The sequence below is a fragment of the Lathamus discolor genome, chromosome 2 (assembly GCF_037157495.1).
Source record: "Lathamus discolor isolate bLatDis1 chromosome 2, bLatDis1.hap1, whole genome shotgun sequence".
In the NCBI taxonomy this organism is placed as follows: domain Eukaryota; kingdom Metazoa; phylum Chordata; class Aves; order Psittaciformes; family Psittacidae; genus Lathamus; species Lathamus discolor.
Window position 1 is genome coordinate 123,256,770 of NC_088885.1, and position 18,219 is coordinate 123,274,988.

Sequence of the window (18,219 nt, forward strand, 5' to 3'; positions counted from 1 at the left end):
CAAAAATAACAAAGGGAAAGAAGTTAAAAATTAGCCTAAAAATAAGCTAGTCAGCATTAAAGTTGGAATAGGGTCATGGCGTGCTCAGACATGAATCTCTGCTTTGGATTCACCACCTTGCTAGGGAATTTTGCACAGCTTGTTGGCCCAGAAGTGGTGGGGTTTTGGGTGCATTGTTTCAGGTTTTCACCCCCACAATGCAGCCTGTGGATTAGACTCTTACTCAACTCAGTACCTAGAGCACTAAAGATGTTTCTTCCTTGTAATTTCTTCTTTACTTGAAGGAATTCAAACTGGTCTTTCTTACCTCCTAGGCAAAAGTTTTCTAAACTCAGGTTCTCAGTTCCTCCCAAATAAGTTGTCCTGTTTTGCATGAGTTAGTTTCGTATACATAGAAAAGGGAACCAAGACAGGTTCTGTAGCTATAGGGGAGGAACAAATGCCTGAAAATAGGGATGTCTTTCCAGTCACCTCCAGCTAATGCTTAAACCTGTTAAGTATTCAGTGGAAACAAGATGTAATGCCAGATGAAATAATTCTGTGCTCGCATACTTTTTTTTCTCCACTGCAATCCTGCCAATATGTCCAGTTATACTAAAATATTCTAATATTATTCTGCCTCCTCCCTTCTTCCCTCACTTCCCAGATACCCTGGTGCATAAATAAATAGCACAGTACAGTAAATATTCTACTCAACAAGTAACTTTAAACTTCTGAGACACACCACCAGATCACAAAATAGCACAAAGCACTGGTTCTTGTAGGCCATCTAGTGATAAAAGCAGTACAGTACAAGGAGAAAACCATTTCAAGCTTTTCCTTCTTAAAGATCATTTCATATAACCTGCAAGACACACAGGGTTTCCTTGCTGATGGATGTTTCTCTCACACAGCAACAAGCAAGATGACTGCACCCACAGCCATACTCTGAATAAGCCACAGGCTCCTTCTCTCTCCAGCATTAATCCTAAAAACCATGCTGACATTAGTATACCAAGTGGACACAGGTTACAGAAGCCTCCTGATTTCTGACTGTCACAGACGGAAATAAAAAGACCATAAAATGACCATTAAAACTTTATCCACGGTATCTAAAAAGAGAACAAATACACATCTTCTTGAATAAAATTTTAATTCATGTATCATAGAAAAATCTAACAAGGCTTTACATGATAAAAGATATTAAGAAAAGACATACAAATTTATAATAAATACAATGCTTTCTCATCACATTACACACAATACTGTTATAGTTACAGACTTAGGAACTAATTATTACAATTGCAGTTAGTAGACATTTCACTTACAAGTTTGATCCCTATTTTTAATGCTGAATTCTGCCCTCCTTACTTAGGTAAATTCTTAGAGATATTCCAAAGAACTCAGCCTGAACAAGAAGTAGAAGACTGGACTGGGTTTGTAAGTAGCTTAGCTGCCACATTTGTATGCAACTCTAGAGTGTAATCCTCTGTTTACACTTGGTTCTACTCAGGAGTCAGCTAATAAAATTAATAAAGTCACCTATATTAAAACAAGTTCCATTTACTGAACTTGACTGATCTGACAAATGTAGAAATAACCTGCAATATCACATATTTAAGCTAGTAATTACCTGACAAGCGTCCTTCTGGTAAGTCACAGTTAACGTCTCCTTAGTTTTTTAACAAATGCATTTCACATTCTCTTACACAGTTGTTTCATGATAAAGAACAAGAGGAAAGTCTTTCACTTGAAAAACTTGAGAACATACCAGCTTTATTCAGATATGGTACTTGAGAGTATAATGTGCTACAAAGAGCTGTGGTATAAACCTGAATTTCATAAAACTCCAAATCCCTGCAGATGTTAACAGAGTTTGGAAGTTGTGCAACAGAGGAAAAGTTGGATTTGATTGTCTCGTCTTAGCTCCTTTTAGGACACCACACAAAATCACTGAACAAAATTTTCACTAAGTGTGCAACAAAGCAAAGATAGAAAAAGAAAAAACGTATCACAGGGTATCAAATGCAACTGCTGTTGTCACATTATGTCAACATTAACAGGTTTCTCATATACATTCATCTGCTGTTCGAATTCCAGCTGCATTAAACTACCCAACGAGTCAGAAAGAAACCACTGTCTTCAAGTTAATGGCAAACTACTTCTTGACTCAAAGAGAGAATTCTGTTCAGTAGCTACAGGAAAAGTCAGATTACATAAAGAAAAAAATAGGTTTATATTCTTTCAAAAAAAAAAAAAAAAAACAAAACCAAAAACTACATCTTTCATCCATCTGCTGGCTCCAGTTACATAAAACTGAATTTGAAACAAACAGAAAGTGGAATCAGCACTTAACTATGCCCTCCAAATGTACCCATCTTTACCTGATACTTGCAATGTGTGGTCCTAGTTTACACTGCATCCTCCTATTTATATAGGCCTCACAAGGTATAAGCGCTCAAAACAAAGCTGAATGTACAAGAGAAACAGTTTCACAAATGGGATATAATGTGCATGTTGGGGGGGGGTGGGGGGGGGGGGAAGTCTCTTTGCTGCCACGACTCCTTGCTACTTTGGTCAATTTTTCAAATGACAAAACAGTCCCTGTCAAGAACTTGTTTACATACACATATTTATGGCAAACCTGAGAGTCTCATTTGTTAAATCATGTGAAAAGGATAAGATTTTCCTAAGCAACGTATCTAAGCCTCTCATGCTATCATAGCCCACAACATTTACAAAGATAACTCACATATTTTAAAATACATGAATATACTGTTTTTCCTTGTACGAAATATGATTACTTCCAAGTTCATAAGCATAATCAAGACTTTTTCCCTTGAAGAAAAAGGTATTTTTCTGCAGCTTCCCTAAAAGTGTGATCCAAGTCAATTATTATGTTATTAAATATAAACTTTATATTAATGGTCCACAAGTGCAGAAGAAACACAGAATAAATCATTACAAAGAAAGAGAACTGTGCTGGCTTTCTGTCATGTGCAGTGCACTACATCAGCTTAATTACTCAATGCTGGCAAATAATTCCATTTATAAATAGCAACACCGCACCTTTGACACAATACTCAATCAAAAAAATAGATTTGCTGAAATGAAGAAAATGTTCCTGTATAAACTGGAGTATAATTATAAATCAATTCTTTTGTTTCCTCAGCTTCACTGGGAAAATGGTGCAAGCTCTTCCGGGCTGTAAAACATTGTAAAAATACAGATCACTTTACTGTTATCCTACTTGACAGTATCTTTCCTGGCAAAGCAAGTTGTTCTGTGTAGTATAACAGCAAATGAAATTACAGTAACTTATATGTGAAGAACTGTGAAGATGTATCTTCATAAAGCTGGTTATAGCATATTTTATTACTGGGGGGAGAAATTTAATTATTAATTTAAAGCCAAGCCTGTACAAATATATTTATCCATGAGATAACTGAACAAAATAAAACCTGAATCCTTGCCTGATTTATCCTATCGGCAATTCTACACAAGTTAAAATTAAGGATGGATGGATATGAAAATGGTATTTCAATAGAATGGTTTAGTTATTAAGTGATCATAGATGAGTGTATTTTTGCCAGCTGGAAACAGTTTAAGTTTTTCACCCCATAATTTATTTTCAAAGTTAAAGAAGATGCTCTGCCTTACGTCAGCTAAAACCATTAATTACTCATTGCAATGTTAAGATATGAAGTACTCAGTAGGAGCAGCTGTACACCTACTGGAGAGGTGATGAAGGATAATAGCTCATGATATGGTATATGAGATGGCAGCAGACACAGAGCTGGCTGACACAAGTTTACTCTACTAGAATTGAAGGTCAACAGCTCCAAAAGCTAGTGACAGATCTGTGTGGAACCATGCATGGGCTCATTACATGTGTGTACATACATAAAAGAACCCACAGGCACTGTGCCTCAGTGAGATTTACAAGCAGAGTTGGCACTTTTTTTGCCACATTTACTTGGATAATGGCCTGAGCAAGCTCACTTGTGCCTGTAATACAGACTGCAGATACTAGTGAACATAGCAAACAAAACTAGGAAACATGCTGTGTTCTAGTAGCAGACTACAAAAGAAAAGGCAGACTCATACTACACTTTCTCCTGGTTTTCCTTTTATTTTTGTCTTAGTCTCCCATAAGTACCCTATCAAAATTCTTAAAATACAGGAAGCTTCTGGATACTTCTTGGATACTGCCAAGGCATTTTATGTGATTTTGCTACCTTTTCACAAAGGGGAGTAGGACGACATTATTCAGAAAAAGGGCCTTGAACCTGTATAAAGCACAACTTTTATTTCTACACCACTCTCACTGACCAGGTCAGCACAAGTTGCATTTCTTTAAATCACTGTTTGCTTTTTAGGTGACTCTTCTGATTAGAGAACAAATTTAGAGGCCAAATTCAATTAGGTTATTATGTTCTTCATAGTGCCAGTCAATTAGGTAAGACAATTTCATAAATAGTCAATTTAAAACACAAAAATTATATTCTAGCAGAATGGTTCTGTAAGTATAAAGAAAGGAATAAAGCAAGCTTTATCACTTTGAATATTCCTGTATTTATATCCTGCTTATTTAAATAGAACGGAAGTGTCATAGATAATCAATATTTTTATACACCAGTTACTTCCAGCTTCTTAGGGTGAAAACAAATTAAAAGCTCTATAAAATTCAAAAAACTTCCTTGCTGTCTATAGTACATAACTGTTGGGGACCACACTGCTCCTCTTTGATACATCTGTACACTGCCCAAGCAGTATTTGTAATATTGGTGCTTATATTTTGCAAGCAAAACTAAAAATACAATGAATGACTATAACTCAGTTTGGAACTCAAGAAACTTCTGTAAGTATGAACAGAGTATTTTTTTAATTTCATTGTCTCTGTTCAAGGAAGGCTAAAATGTACAGTTATCATTTAAAATGGTAGAAAGTCAAGCACAAACAATGCTTTTCAGCTAGTCCACTGAAGAATTTGCAGAATACCTGGCCTTTTAATGTCACTTTTACTAAGCCATTATATTTCTAGTATCCCATGGTTTTTTATAAGCCTATAAAGCTTGCAGAGTAATCTTCTCAGAAAGCAGTGAGAGGTATTGAACTCTGACAGCTGAAAAAGAGGTCTGTTATCTTTCACTAATGCTTCACTCTAAAAAATGACATTTATAGATGACAAACTTTTTACCTTCATTAATGAAGAAGTCAGCTATATAATATGATGCTCTTACAGCTGACGGGGAATGGGGAATGCCTGGTGAACTCTTCCACTCAAAAGGATTTTTCTCTGGATGCCACTGGACACCATAAATTGGATATTTGTATGCTGTAAGAAACACAAAGTAAGTAAGCAAGGTCTATACCTAAAGAATTACGCGCTCAGCCTTACTGCAAAAGAACTCAAAGAATAAGCTATGAATACCTCGCATATCAACAGTTTAACAAAAGCTTAAGCAGCAAGGTGAAACTGTTTAAAGTCACAGTACAACTGAAAGAAAAAAATGGATATCCTAAAAGAAAGGTCTCATTCCAAGCAAGATTTTTGTACACCACTTTATTGATTACTCATTTCAGAATTAAACATATATATACACACTGCTTTAGAAAAAATAGTGTTACAAGTGTATCAGTCTCAAAACTTCCCATCTACTGCCAGCATCACTCAACATACAATATTCACTGCCACACAGGATATTGCTGGCAGTTCCATGGGACAGATCCAAGCCTTAGGATCTCTTTGAAGGCCCAGTCAATCCAGGGGCAGCTCCTATCTGCTCTGTGCCAGGGCAGATACACAGGAGAAGCCAGTCCTTAACTCTTACAGAGAAGAGCAGCACAGCAGCTGATGACTGCTCTGTGATAAACTGCTTGCAGGCACAGGAGATGTCTGTAATTAGCCTAATCAGGTTTTCTGATCAAATTGCTATTCTTCTGGGGAACAGCCAGGAGGCCGTACAGAAGAATCCCATGGGTGGACAGCTGAGCTTTACTGTAGAGCTGCTAGTAGTGCACTGATCAGGATAAACCACTCCCTAAAGAGCTAACTTGTTTGTTGATCTCAGCAAACCTTGTGCAAAATGTAGGCACCACAAGGTAAGTAACAAAAAAGGCTTTTAGTGAAGCCAATTATCAGTATTGCTGCTAAAGCAGTGAGGAAGGTTGCCTTTACCTCAGGACTCTGAACTGTTCTTGCAGTACAACAAACAGATACAGAGCATCACAAGAATACAAGCATAAGCAGACAGACAGAAAGCAAGGTTCAACAGACGCATGTTGCACTGCAGAGGGATTAAACTACTTCAGGATGACTGCTATACACTTCACATCACAGGACTCATATTCTAGTGCTAAAGTGTACCAGCATATCTGAAAGAGGAACAGCAGGCGAGAGAAGTAATTAATTAGTCTCACAGACATGAACTCGAAAGATAAAATATCCCTGCACAGAGTATGCTGCTCATAGCTACAGCACTGACAGGGCTGATGCTCACCCTGCTGTTCTAACAGCAAGCTTGCAGTACAAGCCAACATCAATGCCACAACACCTCTAAAGAACTAGTTTGTTACAGTCACAATTTACAAAGGAAATTCATTTCCCTACCTTCCATGGTAGATATAAACTCCACTTGATCATTCATGTTAGTGGTCAAAACATTATAGAAATTACGAAGCTCTTCATTCTTTGTGAAATTCTGTGATAAGGTGTCAGGAGAAAGATGTGTTATTTGCTCATTTATTTCTAGTTTTAACAAAGCAAAAGCATTTGTGTTCAGGAAATAAAATGACCAAATACCTCCAGGGAAAGGCTCCACGTATGAAAGTTTGATGTCAATGGCTCAGTAGCAAGTGCATATAATACATCATCAGGGAAATTCTTGAATAATCTACTGGTTTTTGCAGCTGTTAGAAAGAAAAATGAAAAAAAGGGTATTATCCATTACCCAAGCTGCCAGCAGTCTGTTGCATGGATTAATACGGAGCAGGAGACAAATTTCATGAAATACTGCGTTCAAGTAAACTTTTATTTATACTATAACTTTATGATTTTAGAATACGCTGCAAGGAAAATCAGTTAAATAACTACAACAGATTTCCAATATGCTGTTACCACTGTCCTCCAGTCCTGACCCAGAGAGGACCTAACTTTAATGCTACCTAAAGTTCCCATTGAAACAAGTACCATTCTTTCCATTCACAATGGGCACAAATGACAGAATTTGTGAATGCTACATGGTCCACAGGTGTATTACTCACAAATTAAAGGATAAAGTAGCAACAGAGACCCTGTATTTTACCAGTGTTGCTGAGTGGCACAGCTCTGTCTTAAGGGTTATCTCCGATTTCAATACTGTAGAAGTGGAACAACAATTCATCATTAGGAAAGATGAAATTTGAAAAATTTATAATCACCTGCTCTCGGAGTTTGATGGGGTTTGGACCAATGAATTTTATTCAACTCTGTAACAAAAAAGGAACCTAAACCCACATTATTTTTGTAGGTCCAAATTATCAAATGACTCAAAGAGCTACAAGTGTGTTTTTTGCTGACTGCTGTTGGTTTCAAATGGCTTGTGCTCACATCTCTCCTTTAGAAGTGATAGATTTGCACTCACATTATGAAAACAGTTACGGTAATTTATTAAGAAAAAATTTAACAAGATAATCATCAGAAAATTCCCATTCACCCCTGCATATTTATCACAAACAAAACACAAGACCTCTTAGCAAAACTCAGACAGGAAATGTAATAGATTTTTCACCTGAGGTAAAGTTCAGAGGGAGTGCAAAACCATTTGTCTTGGTATTAACAAGCAAAACTTTGCCACTTGTGAGATACGTAAGCTCTTCGTGTCCAAGACATGTTCCCCATACTGGAAAATAATCTCCTTTATCGTTAGCCTTCAAAATAAAAAACAACATAAGGAAAAAGTACTGAAGTTTTACAGAAAGAAGACTGAAGAGAACTTCCTACTCTTTTTGCTTTCTCTTGTGTAGGTGACAGATAAAACTACTGCAGTAGTACAACTGCTACTAAATTAATTTTAACAGTTCAATTAGAACTGAAATGAACAGACTCTCTTAGCTTTTCTCCTGAAATATGAAGGCTAGGGGATATACACAACTGTTGAAGCAGTAAACTGAGCCTAATGATAGTAGTTTGACTGTTCTTTCTACCAATAAGTAATATTGAGAGCAGCAAAGAAGGCAATCAGAAGAGGAACAAACCAGTCTGTCACCATCTTGAGGGAAAGCCTACTCATTACAATTTATACTTTTATGTGAAACATGATCACATTCAAGGGCCATTTGCAATGTCTGAATGCCTGTGCACACCCATTTGAATTAAGAACACATAAATCCTATTACTAGCATGTTTAAACTCTAAGTAACATACTTCTATGCTTGTTTAACTAGCAGGTTTGGAGCCGTGCTCCAAAAAAGATAAATTGTGAGTTTAAACGGCATAAAAAAGTGATAATCACTTTCAAAAGAATAAGAATTGACAGGCAAGTGCAAAAACAAGAGAAGAAAGTAAAAAGGAGAAAAGGAAAGCAAAAAGAGAATGCAACTAGCTTCCTGTCACTTCACTAAGGACAGTGCATACACACAATGAAAATCTCCATTATTGTATGGTGTATTCCTAATAGTAATCGCATATTAGAGACTGAGATGTTTCAGAACTCCTGGGTTTGTGAAATATCAGCAGTTTTTCTTAACTTGTTTCTAAATATTTTTAAGTTATGCATAACGCATCACAACACACATCCCTATGAGCTGCTGCTCAAAAGCCATTTTTGAGAGAGCTGAAACTATAGGCTTAGAATAAAAATGTTACCCTACTGCATTACTGGTAGCATGGTAATAAAAGCCCATATAACTACTTCTTCTCAGAGCAAAACATGGAAGGTTTACAGAAAGAAGGCAGTCTTCATGACTACCCATCATGCATAGCTAGACACAGGACTTGCGACACTGCCTGTCTTTCATGTAAGTGAGGAGCAAAGCCACTGAAGGCAAAAAATACACTACTTTTTAGCAACTACTACAACTGAACCATAACACTTTGTGCTCCCCACCTCCCCCCTCCCTTTTTTTTTCTTTTTTTTTCTTTTTTTTTTTTTCAATAAGCATTAGCCTGTAGGCTAAGCATGTATTAAACAACACCCAAGACATCACATTTTAAGAACTAATTTAAAAGCTGGAAAGCACTATTTCATTTGGGGTTTTGCCTAGCTACAAAATTCTATTGACTTGGATGGGGATTAGCATTTCACATCCTCTGTTCATACTAAAGCAAAGCCAGACCACATCATTTCTCATTGTGAGCATTTCCAAACAAAGAGAAAAGGAGCCCTCATACATTTTTAAACACCATAAAATTCAATCAATTCCATACCTAACAATATACTCTTGACTAATGTAGCTTACCTTATATTAATAAAACTACCAGTATTTTATAACCCTGATTAAGTCTCCAAAGATGAAAATCAAAACACAATTAGCACACAAATAGCACAGGAAAAAAAAAAACCAACCCTGACTTATTAGTAAGGGTTACCTATGATGAACTGAAAATTACTTTCTGCCTTTCACTCATCTGAAGTACACCTACCATCTAACAAACCTGCCACTCCGATCATAAAATTACGACATATACAATTGAGTTAATCATTGTGCAATGTCAATAAAATTTCATAATAGGACTGCAAACCACAAGAACCCCTTGCCCCAGTACTGCATACCAAGACACAGGCCGCACTTCACACAATGAGCAGTTTCAAAAAGACAAATGAGACTTGTCCCACATAGAAGTGAGACAGCCTTTGCAAGATTCAGATTTAAGGCAACAGACGAATTATCACCACGAATGAAGATGGACAAAAGAACAACATTAATGTCACAGGAAGTGAACAGCAGGAAACTTAATCACTGAACTGCAGCAGCTGACTGGTCCTGCAAATACCACTGCCTGTGCTTTCCTTGTCTGCTGTTGGGAAGTCAGCAGCAAGGGTAGAAAAGGAATTCCTCCCTGCTGATGAACACTTCTACCACAGTAACTGCTTAAGCACTACTCATAATTGCCTTTAGAATTGGGCAAAGTTTTCCAAAACATGACTTCTGTGACTATTTTAATCAATGTTAACTGAAAATAAAATAAAGCCAGTACAGAGGAAAAAAGGAAGAAAAATTACATTTTTATGCTATTTCAATACAGAAGATCCTTAACAAATCATAGGAATTGTATATAAAGCTCAGCAAATCTCCATGCCTTTCCACAATGCAAATTTTACTTCAAAATGTCTTGATTAGTAACTGAAAAAAACTCCACCCTTTATGCTCTAAGAGAATTAAATGTCCAGTAAGGATTCAAAGTTTTCCTGATGTTCTCTGAAAGAAACAGCTCTTCTAGATATTCAATCTTTTTCTTAATGAAGCTAATGATCATATAAATATTAACAGTTAAGATAACCTTTCAAATGCTCTTCCTACCTTTCTTCATGCTGTAAATTAAGACAGTGTTTGCTTTAAAAATCTGCTATATTTAGAGCTACCAGTGCAAAGAAATAGCTAAAATGGTAGACCCCATATCTGCACCTCTGAAGATATATTTAAGTCTACTTATAGGTAAGTAAGAATAAAGGTATTTCACTAGCTGCAACATAACATTAAGCCCTCCCTTCACCAGTATATCATTGTAAATTAGTTTATTTGAGAGTCTGTCTAGAATTCCTTCTGAGTTTAAACTTCAGTCATGGGACTTATACAAATTATTACATTTATGTATATCTTTGTTCAACATTTAATATCAAAGGATACTTTGCACTTTTTGAAGGCATTACTGCTACTGTATTGCAAGTTCCACATAGCCATAAGCCTCAGGTACAATGAATAAACAATACTGTCTTCATCTGAAGAAATTGGGAGTTTAAGACCATGACACAAGATATAACAGGAGAGGGTTCCAGAAGTCTGAATCTTAAGCTATTAAATGATTTTTTTATGCAGAAGCCAGCTACAAGCTACTTATTATTGGGCTTACAGTTAACACATTAATGGCAATGCAGAGTTACGAAAATATGAGCCTCCCTGTCACTTTGATCTCTGAACAGTGACAATAACAAGAACAGACTGTTCCTTAATAATTACCTGTAATGCCTTGTGGTAAAATATCTTAGCAACCCTGGAATATTCTGAAGTCTTAAGATCCACGCCACCTCCTGGAAAAAGTACCCTGAAAGGCAACATCCAAGAGTGATTAGCAATGGTGATTAAACTAAAAGCTGGACAATGTACACAGAGAAAGGTCTGACAGTGGTTTTAAGGGTAGGATTCAGGCCTAGATTCAGACACCTACACTTCAGAAATCTACAGGTAGTCATCTAAGCTTCCAGGGATCTAGTCAGAAAAGTCACATAGCTTTTCTAGAGCAGAAACCTAAGTCAGTAGGCTGGTCAGCCGGTTAGGCTCCACTGGCTCTACAGAATAGCATGACATTAATTACAGGAGTTTAGACAGCTATCGTACACACAGACAGCAAAGTTTAGGTGTCTTAGTCTTTAGCAAATTCATATCCTAAATCTTAGTGTTCTTCTACTAAAGAATAGTAACTATTACAAAGCAGTGACCAAGCCTAGTGCAATGTAAGGAAGAGGAGAGTAAACAGAAAATACATATAGCATACAGATTTCAGCTGGCACGTAAAAGGGTTGCATCCCATGACTCCATCAGATCCTGTCCTGACTCTTAGCTGGCTCTGCCTACCACTTTAAAATCCTGACCCTGATCTTAATTCATCCTGTTCCATTTCAGTGAAGAAGAACTGAAGAATTGTGGCCCTGACAGAGTAACCTTCCTATTGCAGACAACACAGCTCAAAAGTTCCTATTAAAAAGGAAAAAAAAGTATGTTTGGCTACACAGAATCTGATGTAACTGAAGACAATAAAACAATCTCAGGGACAATTTTGAAGAAACAGTGCACAAGTTTTTTCAACTACAGTAAATAATCAGCAACGGCTATTCTTTGTGTCACTCCCCAAACCAAAACACCACAAAAGAAAAGACACAGTGCAGTCTAGCAGAGTTTTCACATGTATGCTTGATGACATGGAAAGTAATCAAATACTATCAGAGGCAGTAATATGTAATAAGGGAAGTCTCTTCTGGCTGTAACTGAAACAGCAGCCACAGAACCAACAGAACTGAACGTATGAGCACTCCCTAACCCACTGGGGCAGAACCTTAAGTAGATTTATTCAAGCCACATCCACCAGTTGCTGATTTTTCACCAAAATGGCTGAAGGATTTTCTCTACACTTCTGTGCTCTGGAAATGGCAGCCTGTATCAGTGAGACACAAGCACCTAGAAACAACAAACATCTCAAATGATCCTCAGCATTTGCGTGCACATTTATACCATTGTGATTCAGTTTATTTTAAGGTGAATGATGCACAAAATCACACAAAAGCCACCAAATATTTGGTGAAAAAGTAGAGCAGTATTCATAGTATTCATAGAATCACAGAATAGTTAGGGTTGGAAAGGACTTTAAGATCATCTAGTTCCAACCCCCCTGCCATTAGATTACTCTCCAGTGTCAATATAGAAAATTAATACAGCTGAAGATATTTTCAGAACAGATCAGATTATAGACTTCTACAGAGATCTATAATCTCCATAAGTTAGACAAATAACGTGATCCTTACCTGGAAGTAGTGGAAAACTTACTTCACCTGTTCTTTTTGTTCAAACCAAAACCTGGCCAATACTACTTAAGAAAAACAACTGTCATTTCTGCTAATGCTAAAAGGAAGTAACCCATTAAGTAGCAATGATAATGGCTTGACATTGCCATAAGCAGATTGAAATGCAACTAGCTGTATTCCAGTATCTCTAACTGGCTAAAGCTGATGAAATAGACTTTGAAATGCAGTGTATCCCGGGAGTACCTTGCTATAGTCACAATATTCTGTCTCTAAGACAGTAAATTTCATGATTTTTAAGAAAGTGGTGATATAAAGTAAATAATTTTCAACTGCGAAGAACCTGAGCTCAGCTCCTGCAACATGAAATATCAAGTTATCACTTATACTAAGTTTCCACAGAATGGAAAGTCCTTCCCTCAAAGGATCTTTTTTGTTATTTACACACAGCTGTGCTGTGGAAGCCACTAGCTGACAGAGGAGGGCAATAAGAGGAAATCTAGAGTGGCCTTACACTGTGGCTACGCAGCACAAATCAAAACGCCAGCCATTGCGAAGACAGAAGTATAGGGGAACTGGATCTAACTGCCTAACACCCTCTTCTGCATCAAGGTAGGTGGTGAGGTAGAAAGAATGGGAGACCCCATTGGTACAAGTCCTAGCAACCAAAGAGAGGCTGACAGCCATAAGAAAGGGATGAAATTATTCATTTTGTCTCCAACATGGGAGGCCACAGGGCAGAAATTGTCACTGTCTTACACCTGCTTATGCCACAAGACTGTAAAGACCCACGCCTTAGCATACAGGGCATGATGAGGAGCATAAGAGGACAATACTCCCCCTAGACAGCCATGGGGCTAAACCTAAAAGTTCTATACATGTTGATTGACATTCTAGTATATGCATAAACTTAACAAAAACATTCATGGTTTAAGATGCTGATCTCATGACTATAAGTAGCTCAACCACATGCTACGGGCTCACATACAATCAAGCCTGTGAATGTAGCATCAGCTGATTTAACTCTCCTGAAGTCTGCTTTAGCCCCAGGAAAACATAAAAGGTTTTGACTTTGTTTAGTCCACAATTAAATTGTGCTAAATTAGATCACATTATCCCACACTTGAAATGCAGGAAGAACACATGCCATAGGGCAGCTGGAAAGTTAGAATATTTGTCCAACAAAGACCTAAGCCACAGAACCATGACAGGCAAAGACAGGCCGTTCAAACAACAAGAGAAAGCACCCATACAGAAAAGCGTAGAAGAGGCTGCAAAACAGAAACTTCTGTGTTAGAGGACATAAGGGAAGGAGCAGAAGAAGCAAGCAGGGGTAGGCACACAGATGAAACACCAAGCAAATGCTATTAAATATTAACATTAACGTGACCACTCAAATGAGGAAGAGGAAAAAATTAACAAAGAAGTGGGGTTTTCACTTGTAAACTTGTTAACCACTATAATGCCACTTCTCTATGTCTGCAGATAAGCATAGGAAAATGTCAGGATGAGCCTTGGCACTGCTGCAGATTATCTGACATGTGCTGATCAGGGAAAGAAAGGCAGCAGACCGACATCGGACGAAATAGTGCTCTGTCTGTCTTTGAAAGTATTTATGTATCTGAAGCACTCAGCACAACCTCTCAAGAGAGCAGGAAGTGTTCTTGGGAATACAGCAAAGCTCAATACCAGAACTATCACATATTTCAACAGAAAAAACAGTGCTCAAAACTTACCCATTAATAGAGTGGAATATTTTATCATATTCTTCAGCTGAAAGATTTAATCTGAAACACCAAGAACACAGTTACAGAATACATATGAAAAATGCATATTTAACCACAAAAATATCATCATTACTGAACAGAAATGTGAGACACAGAAAATATGTAGAAAGCATGCTTTCAACAGAATAAAACAGACTCAAACCAAACCAAACATTCCACTTGAAAGATCTCAACCCACAGAATTGACAATATGGCCCTGTCAGGTGCAGTTAAAGACTAGATACTAAGAGACCCCTTTGAAGGCACTTGTTAAATTTGACATTTATATGAGTGGCATGGTTACTATTTCCTGCAGACTGGCAACTCCGGTTTCCAATTGATTCCCAGAAGGGCAGAGCTGCAAACAGTGGGTCACACCCATTCTTCAGCAAAGATGTAGTTAAGAGGTGCGAAGATGAGAAAGTCCTCATCATCAGTGAAATGTCAGCAAACCAGCGAGGTGGCAACACTCCTTGCAGATCTGATACACTGGGTATATTCAAAGAGTTCAGCTTTGCTACATCTAACTTTGTTGCCAGACCTAGAAGCCTCCATTCAAGGATGAAACTTCTGGTCTGCAAACATTCTGAAAGCTCTACCAGCTGTGTGAGGAGCATTGTTTCTAATTCAGGCACTTAACTGGTGCTCTTATTTGACTGTGTAGATATATCCTACTGTAATTTTCTGCGGCTCCACTAGTATTAAGTTATGACAATTACAATTTTAACTTTTTATTTCAGTGGGTTTACTGTTTTATAGCTGTTGGCTATCAAGTATTGCCAGTTCTGTTACTTACTCTGCTACTTTTTAACCAACAACCAACATAAAACACCACATAGACTTAGCAACCCACAGTCTGAGCAGAATTGGACTTCAGTTTCTTCAAGGAGTACTGACAGCCTTTCTTCATTACTTGAATTCTAGGACTACACAATGTGACAAAGACAGTATGTATGTATCTAGATATCTATGTGTGTTTGTGAGGTGCTACATATTAGACTGAATATAGCTAACTTCAAAAAACTAGGGATGCAAACTCTGGAGGGCAATTTTACAGGTAAAAAATAGTAATTTCAAATAAATGTAGTTTTTAATATTTCTTCTTACATATAATAACATGTTTCAATAATAACATGTTTCAGCCTACTTTTATTCTGTTTGCTTCTAAAACTCTCTGCAGATTGTGGTAGTTTCAAATAGTCTTCGAGGAGCTTTAAACACTCTCAGAAGCAGCTTTTTATTTTTTTATTTTTTTTATGTTTTATATTTCTAAATTTTACATTTTTAACAACTGCTTTCTGGGCTCTAAGATAATACTGTTAAGTTAAGCAATTATTACCCACTTGTAAGGAAATAAAAATCTACCTTATTGGCACAACTCGGGCACCAGCAGATTCCAAAAACTTCACGTATGAAGCTGCAATATAGGAACTTCCAAATCTGTGGAACTTATCAAAGTGACACTCCTGTGCCAATATCCCTGAAGGATCCAAGGCAGAAAATTAGGGCTATATAAACAGCAAATGCTACACACTTAAAACAGAATTAAACTCCAGTTTCCTACATGTATAACATTTACCACCAGAAGGAATTCCAAACACTGAGACACTGGGGCATCAATTACGATGCCTAGTCACAAGGCACCAAATAAATACGCATTACCTAAGACTCACCTTCTCTACTTTAATTATTCAGTATTACAGCTCCTTTTAGATAAGCTACAGTTGAGATTTTTTAAAAAGGTATATATAGTGTAACATTATTAATAAAAGCTTTAACCAAACCCATGCTCACTCCAAACAGAGACTAACAGGGTTTCCTAGAATGGTTTGGGTAGAAAGGGACCTTCCAACCCCCTACCGTGAGCAGGGACACCTTCTACTAGACCAGGTTGCTCAAAGTCCAACCTGGCCTTGACCACTGCCAGGGATGCGGCAGCCACAACTTCTCAGCACAACCTGTGCCAGGGCCTCACCACCCTCACAGTAAACGCCGGTTTGGGTTCCCTCGCCCAGGACAGCGAAGGCACGGTGCGAGGCAACCCTCGGGCCGCCAGGTAACCGCCCCCCGCCCCTTACCAATGATGGGTCTCTCATTGCCCCCCACCAGGCGGCCGTACAGCATGACGCAGAGCAGGAGCAGGGTGGCTGCCGGGCCGGCAGAACGCCCCACGAGGCGCCCCATAGCCGCTTCGCCCTTTGCCTGCCAGCACCAACCACTCCGCCGCCGCCTCAGTCTGCGCAACGCCCTGCCCGCCTGCGCCGCGGGGCACGCCGGGACATGTAGTTCCGGCGGCGGGTCGCTGAGGGGCGCGCCTGGAGGGAGGCGGCGGGCTTGGCGTTGCTGAGGCCCCTCAGTGCTGCGACGAAGTAGTAGCTGCATCATTAACCAGTGACAGACCAGTCATTTTCAACTAGAAGAGGTTTATTACTATAATGGTGTTAATACGTAAAAAATTATAAAAACATTGAGCCTTACATTGTGCTTATGATCAGTAGTGAATTATTTGCATCATCTAACAGCAAATGTCTGTTTTTAGAGGCACCTCTTGTATTCTTAAATAATAATGCACCTAGAGATTATTTCTTTCTTTTGTTGACTCTGCAGCTCAAAGCTGCCAGACACCCCCCATCATACAGACACCTCTTCCAGTCATCACGCAAATGTTCCCCATTTTATTGTGTCCTTACCATTAACAGCAGCCACAATTGAGAGTTCCTACAGCCCATGTAACATGTAAACATTAGAAAATAATTAACAGCGCATGAAAAAGTAACTGCACTCTGTGCTCTAGCTGTTGTGTTATGCAAATATGTTACCATTTAGTAACAGATTCGAGGTGTTACCTGAAGATATTTAGGACTTTATATTCACAGAACTGGTGCAGTCTAAAGGAAGATTTAAAACACCCAGCTACATTTTGTACATGTGCATATACATATGCAATCAAATGAAATCTCTGCTACATAAAGCAGCAAACGATTAGAGACTGGTTGCATAGGGAAAGTTTAAATCTTCCTGTTCACCGAAACACGGTTTGTTCCTTTATGTGGTTTCCATTCAAGGATTAAAATTGCAGACACATAAAATTAAGACAATAGCTTCAGTTCCCTAGTTTGTAAATGACTTCAGACTTGACTTACACACTTGAAGAACTGCCAGATGCCTGACTACTTAGCTTATTTTCTTATAAAGAAGAATTAGCACTTCACTGAACTCCTCTATTTAAGGAGCTTTTATATCACAAAATAGTTTAATCTGAGAAAAAGATAGATATATGAAGTATATGGTCATATAAAAACATATCTGAAAAATGTTTCTTTAAATTTAGGCTCCATACCAAATATTTCTTGAAAGAGAACGAAAAATACATTTGAGTAAATGAGGGAACTGGAAGGAAAAAAATTATTAAAAAGTCTTCCTCAGTTTCGGAATAGTTTTGCATCTGGCATTGACCGTACCACAGCAGAAGAAAATAGAACCAACAAGTACTCTGTGGGCCTTTCACAGATGTTCCTCTTGCTAAGAAAGAACGGCTTCCAATAGCTTTTCAATAATGCAGTATTAATGATAATCTAAAAGACGTTTCTGATTTAATACAATTTCCCCTCATTTCTTTCCCCAAGCATATATTAATACAACATCCCAATGTACCCTGAAGATTCCAAAATAACTGAAGTTAGCATTTCTAGCTATCTGAAAACCAGAGATTTGTTCTAGATTCACTTATATGAAAATTCATATGGAAATTTAAATAC

The 18,219-nt window shown here is 37.9% G+C and overlaps 1 protein-coding gene across 1 annotated transcript; it reads right to left on the reverse strand.

Moving 5' to 3' along the window:
• Window positions 1-1,115: 1,115 nt before the first annotated feature.
• On the reverse strand, window positions 1,116-16,698 carry GGH (gamma-glutamyl hydrolase). Its single transcript, XM_065668347.1, has 9 exons — window positions 16,540-16,698; window positions 15,827-15,941; window positions 14,432-14,482; window positions 11,140-11,224; window positions 7,752-7,890; window positions 6,785-6,891; window positions 6,593-6,683; window positions 5,180-5,317; window positions 1,116-3,184 (listed from the first exon to the last, which is right to left on the reverse strand). Exons 1-9 carry the CDS (start codon window positions 16,643-16,645, stop codon window positions 3,063-3,065), a joined length of 954 nt encoding a protein of 317 aa, XP_065524419.1. The 5' UTR covers window positions 16,646-16,698; the 3' UTR covers window positions 1,116-3,062.
• Between the last annotated feature and the right edge of the window lie 1,521 nt (window positions 16,699-18,219).

Bases quoted from the DNA above. Each gene is read 5' to 3' on its own strand.
- GGH (XM_065668347.1), bottom strand. From the start codon at position 16,645: ATGGGGCGCCTCGTGGGGCGTTCTGCCGGCCCGGCAGCCACCCTGCTC. The intron at 15,942-16,539 runs GTAAGGGGCGGG...TGGATCCTTCAG, and splicing joins CAATGAGAGACCCATCATTG to GGATATTGGCACAGGAGTGT. The intron at 7,891-11,139 runs GTAATTATTAAG...TTTATTTTGAAG, and splicing joins TTTACCACAAGGCATTACAG to GCTAACGATAAAGGAGATTA.